This window comes from Lolium rigidum, chromosome 5, assembly GCF_022539505.1.
Source record: "Lolium rigidum isolate FL_2022 chromosome 5, APGP_CSIRO_Lrig_0.1, whole genome shotgun sequence".
NCBI lineage: Eukaryota > Viridiplantae > Streptophyta > Magnoliopsida > Poales > Poaceae > Lolium > Lolium rigidum.
In genome coordinates, this window is record NC_061512.1 from 113,965,833 (window position 1) to 113,987,600 (window position 21,768).

Genomic DNA, 21,768 nt, shown 5'->3' on the forward strand with positions numbered 1-21,768 from the left:
ATTATAATAAATAAATAATAATAATTCTCACAAATGGATGAAAGAGGGTTAGGCACAACGCATATCACCAATCTTCTACATCTCCCACACATAGGGGTAACTCGCACGTGAGAAATACATAATTATTATATGAATATGGCTCATCTCGATATAACAGTATGGAGCCACAATGAAAAGTAGAATCATCCAAATCAAATCCTTAGGTGCAAGTATGAATAGAGTTTACAATCTTAGCCTTACAAGGACGATGAATCTCACTCTCTCATAGAGATGATGGTGACAACAAAGTGCAGGATCTCGTTGTAGAGGCTGCCGGAGAGGATCGAAGATGCATTCTTCTTCTCCGAATCTCATCGGCTCTATTTTTTGTGTGTGGTGGAGGATATGCATGTTTTCCGTACATGTCTCTTCGTGAAAGTCGTACTATTTGATCGTGTCGAGGCAACGACAGATGGTACAACTGGATGTTATTGTCGCTACCATACGCGTGGTCGTTACTGTGCGCATGATGGAATTTGTTCTAACTAGAAAGTTGTTTGATTTGCTCCAAATCACCCATTTATGACTTCATTTCCTTCCCTAAGCGTGTACATGAGAATAAATGGGTTCTTTGTTTTCAAAATATTTTTGTTAGTTGGTAAGAGAAAATTGTCAAACCAAATATAAACCAATGAAGAAACACCTTATAAATCATTTGTACCGCAGGGACCTAATGGCAACAAAATAAATCTGAATATAAAGTTCAACGGTAGTGGTAGTAGGTTGCCGTTGCTGTAACTAATGTGGCGAGGTTTCCTCCTCTGGCTCTACACCACCACCTCATTGGCTCTTTCCACCTTGCTCTTGTATGCGCTTGAGGGTAAAGTCAACTATGCTTTGAGAAGTCAAATCTAGTAAAAAAATATGGACTAACCTTTTTGTTATCACCAATTTGGTTATATCCTTAGTGGTTTGAAAGGAATTTAAAAATGGTCACTCATAAATATAAGATATAGGAATTGGAGGCGGGTGTTCTCATATTTACTAATGTTATAAGTTCCCCTTCTATCAATTTCTTTAAGTCTTTGATTTCAGAAGTTTTTGTTAAGGATACATGTCCATGAAAAAAATCGTGAGTCTAATCGATGCAATATTAAGAAGCAATTATAACATATCATTTGAATTTTAATAGAGAAAGGATCCTATATGCTAGTGGCAATCATATTTGTAATGGGCGGGGCGCGGGGAGGGGGTGGGGGAGTCTAAATAGTTTGAAGACAGCTGGTGCAGAGAGTATGCCATCATGGGGAGAACAAATGACCAACTTATATTTAAACTATATAAAATTAATGCTACATGCTTCGAGTTGGGTGGGTGGTGCGGAAGCATTTGGATTTTCCAATATGTGATAACCCGATATTCGAACATGTGTAATAAACACATCTTCACTCTAGTGTAAGGTTTAGGTGGCAAGTGGCAGTTCGGTGGTTTTGCTTGGCAATAATCGCTGCACCCTACTAACTAATATATAATCAAACCTGATACGTAATGTAAATCGATGCCATATAAAAGTAGATTACAAGGTTTTTTTTTTATTCCGCAGCAACACACATGTATTATGTAGTTCTAGTGAGTAGTGATTGAACAAAATAAAATTCGACATTTCTTCGAGACAATAAGAACACCAATCTAGTAATAAATACATATGTACACATATTTAAGTGAGATTGTAAATATTCCCTGGGGATATTTTTATAAATGTTTAATTATTAATTTGAGCCGGTACTTATCATATGGAAAATCAAACTGAAATATCTAAATTCGGGCAAACCTTTTATGCCATAGCCCTTAGCAAAATCCAATATTCTGGTCGGGTTGGCTTGGCAAACCCTTGCTACTCCCAAATCCCTCACACACCATCGTCCCGGTGTCCGTCGCCGCCGAAACCCCTCCGCTCGCCCACCACCGCCGCCTCCTCCTCCACCACCACCACCACCATCACCAAAGCTGGCCTGCCACCTCGAACCCCGCCAATCCCTCGATCCCTCGTGCTGCTGCTCGGCAGGCGTGGTCAGGACCTGATTCCTTATGCTGGTGACGAAGCCCTAGCTTGTTCGGATTTTTGTGCCGGTGAGTACCACTTGAATCATCTACCTTTTCAAGATCGTCAGGACGCTCGGGTGGATCCGCCCATGCATTTTGTTGCCTATTCTCCTCAAATAACGCTGCTTTTGATTGAGATCCCGAATCAACACTAGTAATAGCTGTTTATCCCCGAATCAACAAATCGGGGATTCCCCTGCTAAATCCGACCCCGGATACAGATTTTCGTTATCCTTAGTTGATGCCGCCTGATATGCACCAGTTAGTTGCTCCTTTTTGTGTACTATATAGATCCGATGCTTTGCTTTGTTTCTTGCGCATTTGTGAATTAGTTGTGAAAGCATCAGTGATGAGGTGCACATCATTTTTACCTACTCTTGATCCGTGTCCTCTTTGTTTGCCTCTTGTGAGTGTGTTCGGTAACGCTGCGTTATACCCCACTGTAAACATTGTTCTTAGGACATTACTGCCTGCTAATATTTTGCGTTGCATATTTTTATTGGCTGGTGACACCAAACATTATCAGATTCTAACTTATGTAGTTCACTAGTGTTACTTTGATTTTCTTGGCATGTTGTTTCTGCTCAGCTCGGTAACATAGTTTACAGATTCCTAACCTTGATAACTTGCCTGCTGCCATAATCATTATTGTAAATAGTTAGTTAGCAAGCTATTTGGCTTTAATAATTGATTTTGTTACTAGTGCTACTTAGGTTCATTCGGTATGTTGTTTCTGTTGGCGCAGTAATATAGCTGGCTATATTCATCGCCTCGATTACTGGCCATAGTGTAAGATGAAAATAGTGTAATTTCAGCTCCAAGAATGTAGTTTGTTGCTATTGTTATTTTCATAGGAATGGGTGATCTTAGTTTCCCTCTCACCCAGGAGGCTACCCTGCGTGACATCGGGCTTTGAGTGATTTTTTATGGTGATTAGCATGAACTCCTTTTGACATTCTAAGCACTTTGACTTGTGGTTTGCCTAGACTTTGGAAAAGTTCCTGGGTCTGCTACTGCTTTCAGTGTTAACAAATGTTGTGATTCACTATTCTCATGGTTAGATGGTGATTTGAGCTGCAATAATATATTTTTATTACTATTGGTACCTTTGTTGCATCATGCATTTCTTCTGTGGAGATCAGCTATGTGCTTTGCTAATTGTAGCTATATTGGTCACCTGCCATATGCCCGTCTATTTTCCACCTTGTATAGTGGAAACACATGTTGTATATTTGAAGTGCATATCATGCTAGCGCATCAGAGATTTAGTGGGTACTGTTAGGCAACTTCGCTCTTTAGCAAACTTGTCTTCTTTTGGCGAATAAAACACTTCCAAGCTACTTCCTCTGTATGGGAATCTTAGGCTGGAGGGCCATTTTGGCAAGACCAAGACATAGCAATTGAATCGAGGCTAATTACTTTTGGATTAAACAGGCAAACCATAGCTCCCCATTTGGTGGTGAGTTGAATGCTAAATCACGTATTCCAATCTCTTAGTTGAGTCCAGCTCACGCACGATTTGGATGGCCAGTAAAATCTCGAACGACAGCGCATGCATTAACTACCAAGAAATTAATGGGGTACATGAACGGCCATGCATGGAGTTAATACTCCGGACTTACAATCCTGAACTATTTGATTTTGCTCTCCGGACCTATAAACCCATACAGAGGGAGTAAAAAACAGAGCCCGGTGTATTACGGGCTGCACTCTACGTGGCACTCATTCTGTGGCTGTTAATCAGGCCATAGGAAATGACAACAGAACTACACATCCTCGACACTCTTTGCTTTGGGTCTGACCTATAGCTGGAAGTAGCATTACCTTTTTGGTTCAGTTTGACCAAACTTCTTATATAAGTAAGCGGCGTCTTATTTATTTATTTTTATTTTCTCTCTCTGTGGTTTGAGATTGACTCAGTTGTCACGCTACCTTGGCTGCTAGGAGATAATCTGCCATATGCCTGTCCCTCGAACATAACAAGCATTCCTTTCTCTGATTAGTTAACTCTTTATAGTAGAGGCATGTGTTGTATCTCTCAACCTTATTGTGCTAGCACATTACGGATACTTAACGTGGTTCTTTAGCAGACGGTTGTAGTCTTGTGCTGAAACAACGCACCTGCCAGACGTGAAAGCTAAAACATGAGTATGCAGTATGGACCCACTTGCAATACTTTACATGGCTCGCTTTTTATGGCTGTTCATAAAGCATTAATCATGGAGAGTGTGGTGACAATTGGACATCTCCTGTATTATTTTCTCTGATCCAGTTTAGCTGTAAGTAGCTGTATATTCGTATTTAGTCGACTCTTTGACATTTGCCTTGCTATTGTTAAAACATAAACCGTTTTGTCATCATTGTTTATCATTGTCTAAGACTTTTGTTCATTTTTTACATTTGGTTCCTTTTATCAGTTTGAGTAATTGACATTTTGTGTTCTCATTACATTTCTGGTTTTAGCTCTTCATACATTTTGAAGGCATAAGTTTATGAAATCAGCATATGTGCAGGTATCAGAACCCTTATTGGATAGAAGTTAGTGCGGCCATACCATGGGGTTCGATAATGAATGTATTCTGAATATTCAATCTCTTCCTGGTGAATATTTTTGCCCTGTTTGCCGGACACTCATATACCCCAACGAGGCTGTACAAACTCAGTGCACACATCTCTACTGCAAACCTTGCTTGACTTATGTAGCAGCAACAACGCAAGCCTGCCCTTATGATGGCTACTTGGTGACAGAAGCCGATTCCAAGGTATTTGCTTTCTTCTTAATGAAGTGATTTGTGCTTAATAAGTGAAGTTAAGTATATTTGGAATTAGTGCCCTCTTTGTTACAACCTGCTTTCCAATATGCAGCCTCTGGTGGATATAAATAAATCGCTTGCCGAGACAATTGGTAAAGTTGCAGTACACTGTCTCTATAACAAGAGTGGTTGCCAATGGCAAGGAAATCTGTCTGAATCCATCACACATGGTACTGCTTGCGCCTATGGGAACTCCCCTGTTGTTTGTAACCGCTGTGGTACTCAGATTGTACATCGTCAAGTGCAAGAGCATGCTCAGCTTTGCCCTGTAAGTCCGCCATGTCTTAAGTGATTTGCCCTATAAGTCTAGAGCCATTTCTCTGTGCATTAATCCTTTTGCACCTTTGCATGTGTTGGCAGGGCGTGCAACCCCAAACACAACAGGCTGACAGTAGTCTGACACAGTCATCAGCTGCAATAACCCAGGCAGTCACCCAAGATCCTTCTGCAGTTTCCTCAGTGGCACCTGCAGCAGTTCCATCTGCAACTACAGCTGGAGCTGTAACAGCTCCTGCAGTGGCGACTAGTTCAGCTGGTGCGACCACAGCAAGCACGATGGCTGCGGCCTCTTTCGCAGGGGCACCTGCTACTAGTCAAGGTCAAGCTGTTGCTCCCCAAACTCAAACAGCTGAGCAGTACCAGCAGCAGCTCCAGTACGAACAGTATTACCAGCAACATTACCCTGGCTACAACCCCTACACTCAGCAGTATCAACAGTATGGCCAATACCAGCAGTACACACAACCTCAAACGCAAGTGGCAATGCAAAATGTTGCTCAAGTTCCTGCACAACCTGCTCCATACGCTCAGCCCCAATTCTTGCAGCCCTCACAGCCCCAACACATGGTGCCAAACCAGTCCCAGAATCAGTCTCATCATCCTCAAGTCCAAGCACCAGTTGTTCAGCCGCAGCCTCAGCAGAATCCACCATTGAATCCAGCACCTCAAAATCCACAGATGCACCCACAAGTTGATGCACAGCCTATAGCCCATACTCAAGTTGGTACTCAACCATTTGCAATGCCTACAACTCAAGCAATAGCTTCCCAGGTGCAGCCACATGTACAACCTCATCCTCCACAACATCTGCAGGCTGTGACCCAGCATCAACATTCGCAAATGCAGTTTCTACCTCAGCAGCAACATCTTCAATCTCAGATACAGCACCAGCATCCACAAGTACAGCAGCAATCGTACCCACAACCTCAGGTATATCATCAGCCTCATCCAGTTGCACAACCTCATCCAGTTGCACAACCTCAGAATCCTCCAGTACATGCGGCAGCGGGTCATCAATCATATTCACAGCCTCAGCCAACAAATCAGATGCCACATGGTGCTCCACTTCAGCGCCCTGCACATGCATCTCACCAACAGTTAGTTGGTCCTCAGCATGCTGCACTTGTACACCCTCCGCAGGGTCAATTTCCGTTGCAGGGCCAACAGCCAGCTATGCAGGCTCCTCAAGGTGCTCAGCATGCATCACAACATCAGCAACATGTTGGGTATCATGTTCAAAGGCCACCAATGCATCCAAGCATTCCTTCCCAAGCACCGCCACAAGGGTTTCCTGCTAACACTTCCGTTCCTTCACAAACAGGTCACTTGTACCAACAAGGAATGTACTCATCTCAACAACATATGCATTCACAATCTTTCCAGCCCCATGGTCCACCATTTATACAACAGCAGCATGTTCCAACTTCGACTAGCAGGTCTATGAGTAATGCTGCAACTCCACACCAGTTCCAAGAATCTGGGAAGTCAGAAAATGCAAGTAATGCTACTGGCAATACTGAAGTAGGTGATAGTACAAATGGAGGTGGTGAATTTTCTGGCATAAAACCGGAATCTCTAGGTGATAAAAATGTGAACGGAGAGCAGAATGATTTTGCTAGTACTAGAAAAAATGTGGCACAAACTGGCATTACATTGGGCGGTGCAGATGGTTCAGACAAAGGCAAAGGAAAGGATGAATTAGTTGGCCAGAATAGTAATTCACAGCCTGAAGCTTCACACGTATCCAATGACCTTGAGAAAGGAGGATCACTGCAACATGTATCACACAAAGATCTGGGAGCACTGGGGTCCTATGTGCCTCCAGGCATGGGTCGACAACGTCTGTCTGGACCTGATGCCAGGCCTCCTCACCATATGCTCACACAAGGCCAGATGAATCAAATGAGGCCACCTAGTCATAGTTTTTCTGAAAATATCCGGCCTCCAATGCAGCAACACCCGTTTGGTTTATATCAATCTGAAATGGCACCAAGGATGCTTGCGCCAAACCTTCCGCTGCCAGCACCCATCAGATCTGATGACGGCATGATTCGGCCACCCATGGGTGGTGGACCCTTGCCTGGACATCACGACACAACTATGCCTCCTTTTGCTCCAGAAAATGTTGGCCGGCCACATCCTGCTGGTAATTCTACTTAACCAAATACATACACCTTTGAGTTTTCTTATTGTAAGCACCTTGACCAAAATTTCCATCCATTCAGGAATGACAAAGGGCAATGGTGTTGGCGGCGGGTCACTTGGAAATTCCAGGGCTTTCCACGAAGAAGGGTTCAATTCTTCACGGGAACATTTCAGGTCCTTGGCGCCATCATATCCTGGCAGATACAATGTCGACCCTAAAGATATTGAAGAGAATATGAAGCAATTTCCAGGGCCAACTCATCTTGACGGCGAGGGTTTTCAGAGAGGGCCTAGACCATTTGATGGTTTCGATTCATTACCTGGAAGGCCTCCATTCCCAAATAAGCCAGGCCCATATCCTACAGGCTTCCCTGAAGATTTGTCAAGGAAACCCCATTCAGTTGTTGGTCATCCTGACTTTGTGTCACCTGGTGCAGAATACGGCCTTCACAGGATTGATGGAATGCCTAGAAACCCAGGTAAGGACTGTAAGATGCTACTAATTAGTAATAAGTCAAGGCTTGATTCTAAACCTCATTACCAGCAGGTCTCCATGGGGTTCATGAATGACAAAGAGCTTATGGCTACTTGATCCTTTTCATAATACTTTCAATGGCTCTCTAATGGGTTGAGATAATTTTCAGGTCCATTTCTTCAAGGGATGCCAGCGGGTCCTGGAGGTCTTCGTAAAGACCAACTAGGCCCTGGCAACCTTCCAGGGAACATACATCATGATTTTGGCAATCCAGGGTTCCCTCCTACACATTTCCACCCTGGTGATACTTTTCTTCCGAGAAATCTACATGGTGCTGAACCCCTTGGACATGGTCAATTGCATGGAATTGAACCTTCTGGCCACCGGTTCCATGGTCACGTACATCCAGATGATCCAAATCTTGATGACTATCCTCGACATGGTTTTCCACAAGAATCTGTCCGTTTCAGCTCGGTGGGTTATGAATATTGAGATCATGAATTTATTTTGTTTTTTTGTTTATTTCTGATGTGTTTGAGTTTCCATATGCTAATTATACTTGACCGACGTACTGATTAACTACTGAACTGCTGATTGTTGTATTGTCCAGGGTGGATTCTTCAGTAATGGAGATGTTGGTTTGTGCCGGATATGCATGTTTAACTGTGGAAGTGCAGAGGACCTGGGTCTACATGTGCATACAAGGGAGCATCAGCAGCATGCAATGGACATTGTTCTGAAAATGAAGCATGATGTTGCAAAGAGGCAGAAGATGTAAGTATATATAAATATTTGTACTAATCTGAATTTGAGCATCCTAGGTGAAACATTTCTTTGGTCTGAAACTCTCACGCATTTCTCAGGATTCCTGGAGGTCCCAAGTCGTTAAACAAAAAGGTAGCTGTGAAGGGCAACTTCCGTGGAAATAGGCGCTAGATCTCTTGTTATCTAGTTCAGCACTCGATGAGATCTGAAGGTAGGTTTGGTGGCTGCATTTACCCTCTCAAGTGCAACGGTATTGTCCTAAGTTTAGTAGTTTAGTTAGTTGCTTTGCCTCCTGTTCTTTCACCAGGTTGCTGCCAGTGCTGTTTGGACCTATTTGAGAGTTTGAGACCACTGAAAATCAAGACATGTTCATGCATTTGGGTTAAGGTAGTTCTTCATGTTTGTAATGGAACTTGCAGTGGCCTCAATTTTTTGTTATTATGTCACCCAGCAGACTATTCTTGCTTTTGTGGTACTTTTTGTTGCTATTTTGGATATTAGTTCCTGAAGCTATTTGACTCTGAGAATGCTTCTATTTCTGAGCGTCCAGCCTTCCAATCTTGCGCATATGATAATAGTTAAGAATACTGTACTCTGTCCATTTTATTTTATAAGACGTTTTCTGGTCTAGAACGGGATAAGCAATTAATAGTAGGGAAATGGTCATCTTGTCCATGGTGCTGTATAATGTCTTGGGAATATGAGAGAGAATAATTAGCATGTGTGTTTAGCCATAGATGGTGAAGATGGATGAGAGATAAATGAGGGCAAAAGTGAGAAAATGTCATCAATTTGAAATGAACGCCTTGTATTTTGAGAGGAGACTGCAAAAACTATTGGCCTTATAGATTAAAACGGGATGGAGGAAGTACTTGACTTCCTTGTATATCCACTAGGCACACCTCAGTTTTCTCATTTTGGGTACTGGGGCCTAAAGCTCAAGTAGCATTGTTACCAAAAACCTATATTGTATTTTGTAGAAACATGAAACTCTTATGTTAAATGTGTATAATCTTAGGGAACTTCTTATACTCCCTCCATCCGGAAAAGGATGTCGCAAATTTGCCTAAATTTGGATGTATCTAGACGCTACTTAGTTTATGGATACATCCAAATTTAGAAAAATGTACGACATCCTTTTTGGGGTGGATGGAGTATTTAAAGTTGCCATCAGTTTTGCTTATGTTAAATTCCAGAAGATGGTCACTTGAAATAGACCCTAAGAACTAGGCTCTGCTCTAAATAGACATTTATGGCCTTTGTGAAAAGGCTATTTTCAAGGTAAAGGAGTGGGCCTGTCCGTTGTATCAAAACGAATTTGAAGTCTAGGCTGATAGAAATGAAAGTTTATGACATTGAACAGGGCTTCTTTTTATAGTAGAAATATTTTTACCCCTGCCCATCACAAATTGTAGCATGAAACATCTATGATGAAGCATTTAACAAGCATACTTTAGCCAAATCTTCCCCTTTCTGCTGCTTCCATGGACTAAAACCTGGGAGTTCCATCTTTTTTCAATTTACAGTTTCAAAAGAATGATCAATTGGATGCTTTCATTGTATAATAACTATGTATATAATTACCTGGCTTGTCCTTAAACAGTGTACGTTGATTTGTACTGCCATGTAAACACAAAATGGTGGGACGGTTTTTTATTAACCGCTTATTGTTATTTAGAACATTCTTCGTAGCTACATGTATCATTTTCTTATTCATGAGATACATTTGAAGAATTTGCTTAGGTACCATCTTGCATCGAATTACTTTCTGGAGAGCTTGCGATTGGTTGTTTGTACCTAGGACGGCATGCAAAGTCCTGAACCTCAAAGAGGAATAGACTTAGAGGGAGGGGCAGAACACATAAATTGAGAAAACATGGGGCCTTAAATACAGGTCCTGGATGTTAGCATGAGGGCATGTAGTAACATAGGCATGTTGAGGGTGGTCTAATTTCCTAATTGAAAGGTCTTGCACCCAACAATTTTGTACCTAGGAGCTTACGATTGGTTGTTTGTACCTAGAAGGGAGGAGCAGAACACATAAAATGGGCAAACATGGGACCTGAAATACAGACCCTGGAGGCTTGGATGTTAGCATAAGTGCATGTAATAACATAGGCATGTTGGGGGTGGTCTAATTGCCTAATTGAAAGGTCTTGCACCCAACAATTTTGTAGGTTAAACACTAAAAATGAAAATAAAAAGAAGCCCCTTTACTTGGTTTTGAGCTGGAACATTAGTGTATTCAGCTAGCTAGTTGATCTAGTACAATACCTGTTTACTTGTATATAGTTATTTCATTCTTAAAACTAGTCAATCATGTCTCTTCGTCTGATTACCATAGCTTTTGGGTTGGAGATTGTCATTAAAATTTATGGTCACCTTGGTATCCTTAATAACCTTCTAAATTTTATTTCGGTTCAGTTTGATATGGCTTTCCAGTAATGTTGGTGGTGGTGAATTATTGACAAACAATAAGTTTCCTTGGCAGTAGCCTTTTTCTGGATGTGTTTCATCCAAAGTGACCATTGAATGATATATGCTTCTTTTGTTGTCTGTTTGCTAAGCAGAAATTGACAAGTTTAGGAAATTCCATGCGAGGGCTCCACGTTCATACAATCGAACTTGCATGCTTTCCTGAAGGCGGTAAGGGTAGATAAGCATTCAACCTTTCTTACGAAGTGATTTAAGTTTTCCACAAATGTGACCCAAATAGATGAACTGATTATCTCTGTTTCTCAGTTTTTTTGGTAAATGATTATGTCCCTAAATACTTGCATGAAATTTGCAATTTTGTGCATTTGTAAAACTTGACTTTAACTAGTTGGTCGTACAGACACGGTTGCTATTAGGAGTTTAAGAACCTGTTCACCCATCTGTTTTACTGTTCTGTGTGATCTAATTGCCAATATTATCCAACATTTAGCAAGTTAACCTGACAATACTGCGCTGGCGCCAAAAGTGTGACAAGTCATACTTTTTTGGTATGCTTTGGCTAGAAAATTATTTTGTGATACTTAAGTTGGGCCCTAAGGAAGTGCAACAAGCCACTGTTGTGGTTGTGCACTATATATGACTATCCTCAAAGGTCAAACTTACTTAACTGAGCATGACAATTTGGTAACAATTCTAAAACCCCAACTTCAAACCAAGTTTCTCGAGGTTGAACCTATGTAGAAAACCTGAACTTGATTTGCATATGCATCTGTTTGTTGCCGTTCTTTGTTTCTACTGTTTAGTATTATCACGTAAAATCATGGCGACCAAGAAGCAGCACCCATACCCTTATAGTTTGGGAATCATCCAACATTCGTGAATGACTAAACTTAGTCTAGAAACTATGTTCGAATATATGACTTTCTTGCTACGTACAGAATTGGGAAAGACAAACAACAATTAAATGTAGTAATCTGTCTTAGACAAAACTATCATAATGTTATAGTACCACTTAAATACTTGGAACATGTCCAGAAACAGCTGAATATAATGTTTTGTTATAGATATGCAAAATGTATTTATTGACTAATTGGAAAAAAACTGAAAATGGTTAGCCCGTGTGGACTAATCTTAATGACCATCGGAGATTCACATTGTAAAATTGGCTAGTTGCCATGTCTTTTGAATTTGAGAAAATCGTGAACACTTTATTCTTCTAGTGGATCTATCTTGTTTTTGTTCTGTTCTAAAAAGTCTTGTAGCACCCTATTGGGAGTTCCTGGTGAATGTGATGGAGCCTTGAGAAAACAGTTGTGACTGGTGTTGGCTAACAATGACGCTACACCTGTCTTGTGTTGCTGAGCTGATCATCAATAATGTATTTATGAGAGTGTATGTATTGCACTGGCGTGACCACTTTGTTTCTTTCCCTTTTGTATTTCCCTTTTTTAGTATTTTTGTTGTATTGCTCAAAATTTATTCAGTAATTTGAATTTTTTTATATTCGGTTTTAGGCAAAATTGTACTAAATTAGTGACAACTAATATGAAATAGTAGTGTTTATGCAGTGTGTAGTGTAAACACCTAAGCTCGAGCTCCAAACAAACCTAAATGCGTGTCACTGCAATTTTGTCCTCTGCGGATCTGATTCGTTACCTGAGAGCATTGTTTCTATCAGGTCTCTTTCGGTTATCACGGTACAAATCCAAGCATGGATCTGAGCCCCGTGGGGATTTGGTTGTGCCCCATCCTCCACCCAATCCCGTTGTGCTCAGTCACCATAATCCAGTGCATTAATTGTTATCCTAGCACCAGAAGAAACCTCTGCCATGGAATGATGGAAACAATGAGGTCATAGCGTCATCTCTCCGCTCTCTTGTGGAAATAATTCTAGAGGTAGCGTGGGGTGAGATTTTCTGAAGTCACAGACAGAAGAAAATGAACGGAATGATGCCAGACTCACTGGGCTGGAAAATTTCACTCAGCCAGGCTGAAATCCGGCCACCTGAAGCAGAGGATTCATGGATCGCTCCAACGCAGCCCAACAAAAAGGTACTGCGTTTTCTTTCTGTTTAAATTTTAAAAATTATTTAAACTTGAAATTTGTTCAAACCTGAAAAATGTTCAAAATAAAAAATTCCAAACTTGGAAAAAGTTCAAACTTAAAAATAATTTAAACTTGAAAAAGTTCAAAGCTAAAAAATGTTCAAAAATGGAAATTGTTGAAAAATTGAAAAATTTCAAAAAACTGAACGCTAAATCTGAAAAACCTGCAACAAAATCGAAGGAAGCAAAGAAAAACGACAGAAAACGGGAAAACCAATGAAAAACATTCAAAAAGATCCCACCCTAGCTATTGGGCATGGCCCAGCTAGCGCTCGCTGCAGGGGGCGCCCCAGATAGCGCCGCAATGGGTTTGCCCCCTCGGAGGCTCGGATCACCGCCCCTTTTGTTGACACAGTATCTTGTTTTGCTTGAAAACTAGCCGCTGCTTTTAGAGCATCTCCACTCGTTTGGTCTCCCTACGCCGAAATTCGGGGTAAATTTCGTCCAGATTGGATGTAAAATTGGCGTGGGGAGGACCAGTTTCCCAGCCGCGATCTCAGATGAAAGACGCCGATGTAATTCTGAGAAACGAAAGCTTGACGAAATACGGCTAAAAACGATTGAATTTAGACTAAATTTAATGATATTTACTATATAGAGGGCCGAAGTTTATACATAGAGGCCGAATTCGAAATAACTTTAAATATTAAATCACGGCGCTCTACATGCCGAAATGGCGGTAGAACACCGTGTAGTCATCATCGCCGTCGCCGCCATCATCGTCGGAGCCGTCGTCGTCGAAACGCGGCGGCGCCGCCGCCGCCTGGCTGCTGGTGCCCTGGCCGGGGTCTCCCCACTGGCCACCGTTGCGCGGCGGGGACGGCGAGGGCTTGTACCACTCGTCGTCGGACCCCTCGAGGTCGATGACGGGGACGAGGGCACCAGATGGAGGAGTCGCAGGCCGACGGTAGCGAGCGGCATGCTCGAGGAGCCGAGCCTGCCGCTCCGCCTCCTCCTTCTCCCACTGCTCCCTCGACCAGGCGCAGGCCTGGTCGAGGGGCATGGCGTTGTCGGCGGGGACGAGGTCCTGGAGGGACCTCGCCATGACGGCCTCGAGGATTGCGGTGTCCTCGGCGTCGTTGACCTCCTCCACCTTCACCTTCGACGGCTTGCGCTTCCGCTCGTCGGAGGTGCCTGGTTCGCGCTTGGGGCGAACCAGGCGGAGGTGGCCGCGTGGCGTCGACGTCTCGTGGATGACGATCCCGCCACCGCTGCGATCACGGCTGCGCGACGGGGAAATAGGCTCCCGTTTCACCGTCGCCAAGGTTGGCGCCGACCTGGAGATCGGCGTCGACCTCGACGCCGAACCGGACGACGAGGAGCTGGCAGCCACGCGCCGTGGCTGCCAGCTGTCCCGGCGGCGGCTGGCCGATGCCCTCGACGGCGGAGGCATCGTCAGAACGGGCGCGCCCTCGATGTGCTCGATAACGGCCTCGAGCGTCCGGCCCGGCACGCTCCATCAACGCTTTCGTCCGGCGGTGTTGTTGCGCGGAGGCGGAGGCGGCGGGCCGTCGTAGGAGGCGAGCTCCTGCTCCCACCGCCGCAGGAAGTACGAGTTCCACGCCGTGTAGTTGTCGGGGTGGTAGCGTGGCTCGGCGCGCTCTTGGTCCGACATTGTCAATCGGACCTCCTCGATGGCGACGTCGAGGGCGTGTCCCTGGGGCGGCGGCGGGATTGGCACGCCGCCCGCACTTAGCCGCCACCCGCCGTCGGGAGGCCTCGTGTCCGGCGGGCAGGAGTACCCCGCCTGGTGGAGGAGGTGTCCCTCCCACGCGTGGAGCGACCGGCGGGGGAAGCCGTTGTTGGCCGCGCCGTCCTGCTCGTTGAACGCCATGGATCTCGGCGAGGGAACATTGGCGGATTGGGTTCGTCTCTGGCTGGGGTTTCGTCGGTGCTACGCGTCGCGGAGAGCGGGGATTTATGTAGGCGGGGCTGGACTCGGCGATTAAATGCCGCGTGAATGCTACGCGTCCGCGGCGAGCTGACCGGCGGCAGCCTTTACTGCGCGCAGAAGACGATGCGTGTGCCGCTGACCGGTCGGGTCCACCTCTGCGGCGAAGCCAAAGCGAAAGCGCGGGAGAGATTTCTCGGCGTTTCGCGTGCTTTCGCTTCGTCCGGAGTCCCCGAGCGCGCCTCGAGGGACCGGGATGGTGTGGGCACGCCGGATGGATGAAGGCCCAAATCTGAACAAAATCGAGGAACCGGGGGCGCGACTAGACCGAATTTCGCCGTCCGGATGGGAAAAACGGCGCTCGGGGGCCTCGTCGGGGAGACGAGTGGGGATGCTCTTATGTACTTCTCCAATCCAGAATAAGTGGCACTGATCAACTTCGTACTAAATCAATGACAGTTATTATGTATTGGAGGACAATTTTTCTCTTTTATATCATCGTAGCTAAAATGGTTCAGCCACAAAATAGTCCGGCGAGACCTTGCTAGAGACCTCATAGTAAAATATTGTGCTATTATAGCAAAAACATAGAACAACTATAGCAAAAATGTTTATTCTTAGGAATTTGCTAGTTCGGAGCTAGCTGAGAACTAGCTTCGTGCTCAGTCAAGTATTACACCATTTGATTTGGATCTTGATTCGTGCTAGTCATGAGTTGCAAAATGAGTTGCAATTGAAATTTGATAACATCTTCTAACTGAGAGCGAAATTAATTCTCAGTCGACTGAGAAATAGTCACACCCTTATTCTTATGATGCATCAACAGAATGTATGGTGCAAAACCTAGGATGGTTGTAACAAAAAGTTCTTTCATATGATGTGGCAACTATAGCAAAACGGAGTAGTACTTGATAAACTCGGAGAGAAAATGCTTGATGGCTCCATCTACCACCACCTCCCTTAATTAGCTTCCCCGGTGACAAAATTTCTAAAATTTCATTTATTGATGGGGCGGAAATCCCCGGGTTTGGAGTGGCAGTGCAGAAGAGGATACAATACCTTGTTTTGCACTAAATCATACTCCGTCCGTCCACAAATAAATATACATCGGGTTTTCCAAGATAAATTATAAAGTGAAGTGAAAAATATATTGGGAAGATGTAAAATAATATCTCTCTTCTCTATAATTATTTCACCTCCAATATGCTAAGTGAATGTAGAAAACAAGGATAACATGTGCTTAATATTATTGGTTCGATTTCCATGCGATGAGAGAGAAGCAATTCTACTGCTTTAAAGTGCATTGAGAAGATAGAAGTACACTCTTTTGTGGACAAAGTTTAAAACTAAATGTTTTTACTTATTTGAGGACGGAGGAAGTACATGGATACATATACAATACAGGATAGAAACAACTCCCTCTAGCCGTAAATACTTATCACAGAAATCAGCTCGAGTTGGAATTCCAGATCTAACGAGCACCTAGATATGAAAATGCAGTCAGTCGTCGTGTCAAACCTGGCGGGCGTCCCCGGACGTCGCCTCCTCCTTGTCGGAACCGGGCACATCATCACCAACAGCGCCGACACCAGCACGGGCGCGCGCCTTGGCAGCCTCGGCCTTCCAGTCCATGCGCGCGATCACCACGACCAGCACCGCCAGACTCACCGTCGCGCCGGCGATGAGCCCTGCCAACAGGCCCTCGATCCCTAGCCGGGCCCTGAACCCGAGCGCCACCCCGATCGGCATCGCAACGAGATAAAACCCTCCCAGTATGGCGTACATCCCCACCGCCGGCCTCGCCGTGCCCCGCACGATGCCGTCGCACACGTGCATCGGGAAGTCCACCACCTCCAGCGCCGCCATCACCGTCATTGCCTTCGCCACGCCTTCCCGCACCCCCTCGCTCCGCGTGTACAGCCGCGCCCACTGCCGGCGTGACGCGAGCATGAGCGCGCTTCCCGCGGCGCCGGCGACGATTGCGCCCATGATGGAGATGGTGGCGGCGCGGCGCGCGGCGGCTGCATCGCCCGCGCCGAGGGAGTTGGAGACGCGCACGGAGGCGCTCACGGAGAGGGAGAGCATGATGGCGTAGAAGAGGTACTCGAAGTTGAGCGCCACCGCGATCACCGCCACCGCGCGCCGGGCGTCGGGCAGGAGGCCCGTGAGCAGGATCAGGATCTCGTAGCACCACCACTCTAGGCACGTGTTCAGGCAGCACGGTACGGATAGCCGGATCAGACGCACCCATTCCGCCTTCCTCTCCGGCTCCGGCCACCACCACCTCTCGCACAGCGGCGCCTCCGCATTGCCATTGTCGTCCTTCTTCGCGAGGAGGAGGACGTAGGCGGCCAGCCCGACAGCGGTGGCGAGGTCGCTGAGCCAGAATGCGGCGGCGACGCCCTCGATGCCCCTGGTCCGTGACAGCCACACGGTGAGCGGGACGTGTACGGCGAGCCCCACGACGGAGGCGAAGAGCGCCGGGAGCGTAACCTCTTGCGAGCTCAGGTACGCCTTGAGCGGGCAGAGGAAAGAGGCGACGGCAAGGTCCGGGAGGAGGCACACGACGTACCTCCTCGCCACCGCGGATATGTCAGGCTGCTGGCCAAAGACGCGGGCGAGCACGACGTCGACGTGGAGCCAGAGGAGCGCGATGGGCACGGAGGCCGCGAGGAGCATGGCAGTGGTCATCAGCAGCGTCCTGCGGAGCAGCGCCGCGTTCCCGGCGCCGTGCGCCTGGCCGCAGATGGGGTCCATGGCGCCGCAGAGGCCCGTGAGCACGGCGATCCCCGTGGCGCTGGCGAAGCTGAAGCCCAGCGAGCCGGCGACCAGCTCCAGCTCGCCAAGCCGGCCGAGGAAGACGGTGGTGGTGGCCTCCTTGGCGAACCCCGCCAGGTTCATGCCGATCAGCGGAAGCGCGATACCCCGCTGCGCACGCGCCTCGCCGGCCACCGCGCGCGCCGCCGCCTTCGCCCACCCCGGTTCCTTCTTCATGGTCGTGAATCCAACTTGATCATGCTCTTGGTCTTGCAGCTGCTGGTGATGAGGTGCTAACGCTGGATCCATGGCGAAATGATCAGAGTTTGTCTTGTCCAGCATGTACGTGCATATACTTTTCGATTCAGAAATTAGTATACCACCACTATACGTTTTTTTTTGTATTCATAACAAATATCGTTAGTGCTGACGGCTTCCTCCTGCTTCACTGCTGGTACCATTGCAAGTGCTCGCTGAAAGCAAAAATCAGCAATGGTGACATGAACTCGCAAGCCACGTGAATTTTAGCCTCGAGACGTTAAAGATTGTGTCTCATGCATGGATGATAAGCAAAGGCACAGGCTCACCATCACACCCCCACTATCAACCGAATTATTGGCCAAAGCCTTTGTTTCCTCTTTATGTCAAATTTAAGTGCATTGCTTTTAGGATGCTATACAACTACGTTTTTTTTTGCGAAACACGGTACGGCACATATGCTCACGTATACGTACATACATTCACCCATATGATGCACACACAACCTATTTCTATGGACACCTCCGAGCCTAAGTCCAAGAAACTGTTCTGATAGATCTTAAGATTGACGAAGTCACCATAGGTGCCTCGCTGTCGACGAGAACTTCGACTTTCACAGAAAGAAAATTCCGTCTTTTATAAGATACCAAAGTATCATAACTGGGTTGGGGTGCCACTACCTTCCTTATCATCCAACCAGAGGTTGATTTCTACTACTAAGCTTCTCTCTACTACTAAGCTTCTCTCTACTACTAAGCTTCTCTCTACTACTAAGCTTCTCTAGCTTTCCGGGTGGGAACTCTCTCTTTCGCTACCCTATCCATGCTTTTGTTGTTTGATTAGCCCACTGAAAATCAGTGCATGGAGTAGACTGAAATGGAAGGAGCAATTTTGATCGATATTCACCATCATTGTGGCTGCAGTTAAAAGGATGAGCTGCTTGCAGTGCATGAGCTTCTCTCGTTCACATAATCTAGTATGTAACTACATACAAAATGAAGCTTTGTATAAAACGGGCTCTGAGGTATCTATAAGTTGATAATGGAGTATTTAGATTGATAAAAAAAAGTCTGTATATGTGTGTAGTGATATCTAAGGAATGAGAGTACATAACCATTTTTCTATTTCACCATGTTTTGGGGAGTGACTGACCGACTTGCTAATCACGTGCATGATGTATAAGTGGATATCCAATAGTTTATACAGTCGGAGAACAACGACAAGAGGTACCTTGCTTGGGGCGATGCCTCTGAATTCTTCACCAGAGTTACATGATCATTTCTCCTTGTGGTGTTGGCAATGACGATGGCGCACTTATGGGTGTGGGTGGGGGCATCCTGGTGACGGAGAAGAAATGGCCTTGCCTAGGCCTCGATGCATCAGAAGAAAACAATGAGCCATGGAGGGGGGAGGGGGGATCGATGTGGAGGTGTTTGCGCAATTGGACTAGAGAACTAATGACATGTTGTAGTACCGTGAAAATGGTCTATGTAAGGGTATATTACCCCTATGTATGTGCTTTTCGTAATGAATGGCATTTCCTATATATAGAGTGATGTTTTCATTGAGTTTTTGATGATTGAATATTTTATATGTATTGCTTCAAGACCATGTGTTAGATTCAAGTATGGATGCCATGAAAATAAAAATATATCTTAAGTATTGGCATCAAGATCATCGATTTGAAGAGAAAAAACAACCCATGTGAGATTTAAGCTTATTAGAAGCATGTCTTGACTAAGAGGATCGAGTGAGTTCTCATGAGTATCTTCAAGACATTAACATAATGAAGAAAGAAGAAATGAAGTGAAAGTTCAAGATGAGATGGAGTTCTTGTGTGGAACTCAAATAAACCATGCTCTCACTTATGCGTTAAGCCATAGAGAGGATCAATATGTATCCCGAGAGTTTGATTTCAGGCAAATAATTTAAGATATGGCTCTAAGTTAGCCTCCTAACAGACTCATGAGTTGAGCTACGATTTACCAAGACTTAGATCATGCAATCAAATGAAGAGTTTTTTTATGTAGCTCTAGATATTATGATAGGGGGAGGTGTTTTAGGGTAAACTCATCGTATGATGTCGAAACCGACTCGAAATGACACTCGAGGGCCTAAGTGCCCCCCCCCCCCATGGCGCGGCTGGCCTAGGGGCGACCCCATGGGCTCTCTCTCTTCTGGTCCACGGGCCTCCTGGTGCATTTCATCATCGCATCTTCTGATAAATCCCAAAATATTTACGCTCGAGAAAATTCAGCTCAATTTGATGTCCCTAAGATACATGAAACTCAAAAGCCATCCATTGGTAGCCATTGTCTTGCCAGCCACCAAAGGAACATCCTACGTTATACGGGAACCTGAACCTTCGAGAGTTGTGACAACTCTTCTGCAGATCTACATGATCGGAGGACGTCGATGTACCCTCAAGCCAAGCATCGCGCCCCTTCTTAATGATGGAAACCATCCTGCACACTGAAAAAATCCTTCTTGTCGTGGCGTCAGGCCAAGAAATCATGTTGTACACATGTACTGATCGGTATGTTATGAATAAGATGCACGTCTGTAGGTAGAAACAAATCGTATAGCTTCACCGTGTCCAATTGCTTTGCCATTTGCTGTATGAGTTTAGAAACTTGTTGAGGGGGATTGACCATCAAACACGCAATCTGTTGCATGGTTCCATCACGTGGAATCCAATTACTAGTCCATACGCTTGTATCTTCACATGTACTAATGCGCCATTAGGCCCGTAGATAGGACCTCTCTACCCTCCATTATTGCTCACCACACCTAGGAAGGGTGGGTGAAAGCTGATGAAGTCAGTTTATGGAAAGTAGATTGCCTTCGACATCCTTACACTCAACATCACCAAAAATTATGGATCAAAGAATTGATATGCTGGCATAAACCTCATGGTAATTTAAAGCAGGACATACAAAAACTAGGTGTCGCTTGTGCAACTAATTTTATGGGATCATGTTTCCCTCCCACTGACAAACACCGCTCAATCCACCAATGGACACTCCTCCATATTCTGTTCTTAAAAAAAGGCACCATTGATTAATCTTCCCACATATGAGGGTATACCCAAGTATTTCTCACTTAGTGACTCATTCTAAGCATCAAGAATGATATTTATTTTTTCTTCACCACTATCGACACAGCTTACTAAATAAAATTGTTCGCCTGTCCAAATTAATCCACTAACACGAGGCACGGAAATAAGAATCCAGTGTGTCTCGAGCATCTCGAGCACTATCCCCATTTTATTTGATAAAACAACATGATATCATCTGCCAAGAGGAGGTGGTTCCAGTTTGCATCAGCATCTCGAGCACTATCCTATTTGCTTTGATAAAACAACATGCTATCATATGCCAAGAGGGGGTGGTTCACATCCAGGGCTGTGGGGGCCACTTTTAAACCTTGGAGAGCTGGTGATTCACTTCTTGATTTTAGGAGGCAGACATGTCTTCTACTGCTGCAAAAAAAAGACAAATACGGTGATACTGGATTTTTTTTACAGTGAATACCAATTTTATAGTAACAAATAGTGCATGATAGAGATACATGAGCTGTTTCCAACGACTATAAATTAAAGTCTAAACTCTTCTTCTTTCATGGCACAACCTTGTACTTTGTACTTTGCATTTTTTATAAGGCAACCAAAGATAGATACCAAACCATAGGACTTGTGAATACCAACGAAGGTTCCCTTAGGGCATCTCCAATAGGACGATGCATTTCGGATGCCCAAATTG

At 45.1% G+C, this 21,768-nt stretch overlaps 2 protein-coding genes across 3 annotated transcripts; one reads left to right on the top strand and one right to left on the bottom strand.

The window, feature by feature from the left end:
- The first annotated feature begins 1,938 nt into the window (after positions 1-1,938).
- LOC124651428 (trithorax group protein osa-like) lies at positions 1,939-12,468 on the top strand. Of its 2 annotated transcripts, XR_006987402.1 has the most exons (10): positions 1,939-2,109; positions 4,596-4,844; positions 4,948-5,163; positions 5,256-7,320; positions 7,400-7,798; positions 7,964-8,268; positions 8,405-8,568; positions 8,658-8,770; positions 8,867-8,946; positions 11,130-12,468. XR_006987402.1 is itself a non-coding variant. In XM_047190528.1 (9 exons), the coding sequence occupies exons 2-8, from the start codon at positions 4,638-4,640 to the stop codon at positions 8,728-8,730; spliced, it is 3,429 nt and encodes a 1,142-aa protein (XP_047046484.1). In that variant the 5' UTR covers positions 1,939-2,109; positions 4,596-4,637; the 3' UTR covers positions 8,731-8,770; positions 8,867-9,074. The 2 variants fall into 2 exon arrangements, 1 of the variants encoding a protein (XP_047046484.1); XM_047190528.1 differs by lacking the exon at positions 11,130-12,468 and having other exon boundaries at positions 8,867-9,074.
- Positions 12,469-16,153: 3,685 nt separating this feature from the next.
- Positions 16,154-18,266, bottom strand: LOC124657832 (protein DETOXIFICATION 56-like). Its single transcript, XM_047196325.1, has one exon. It carries the CDS (start codon positions 18,089-18,091, stop codon positions 16,505-16,507), a length of 1,587 nt encoding a protein of 528 aa, XP_047052281.1. The 5' UTR covers positions 18,092-18,266; the 3' UTR covers positions 16,154-16,504.
- Between the last annotated feature and the right edge of the window lie 3,502 nt (positions 18,267-21,768).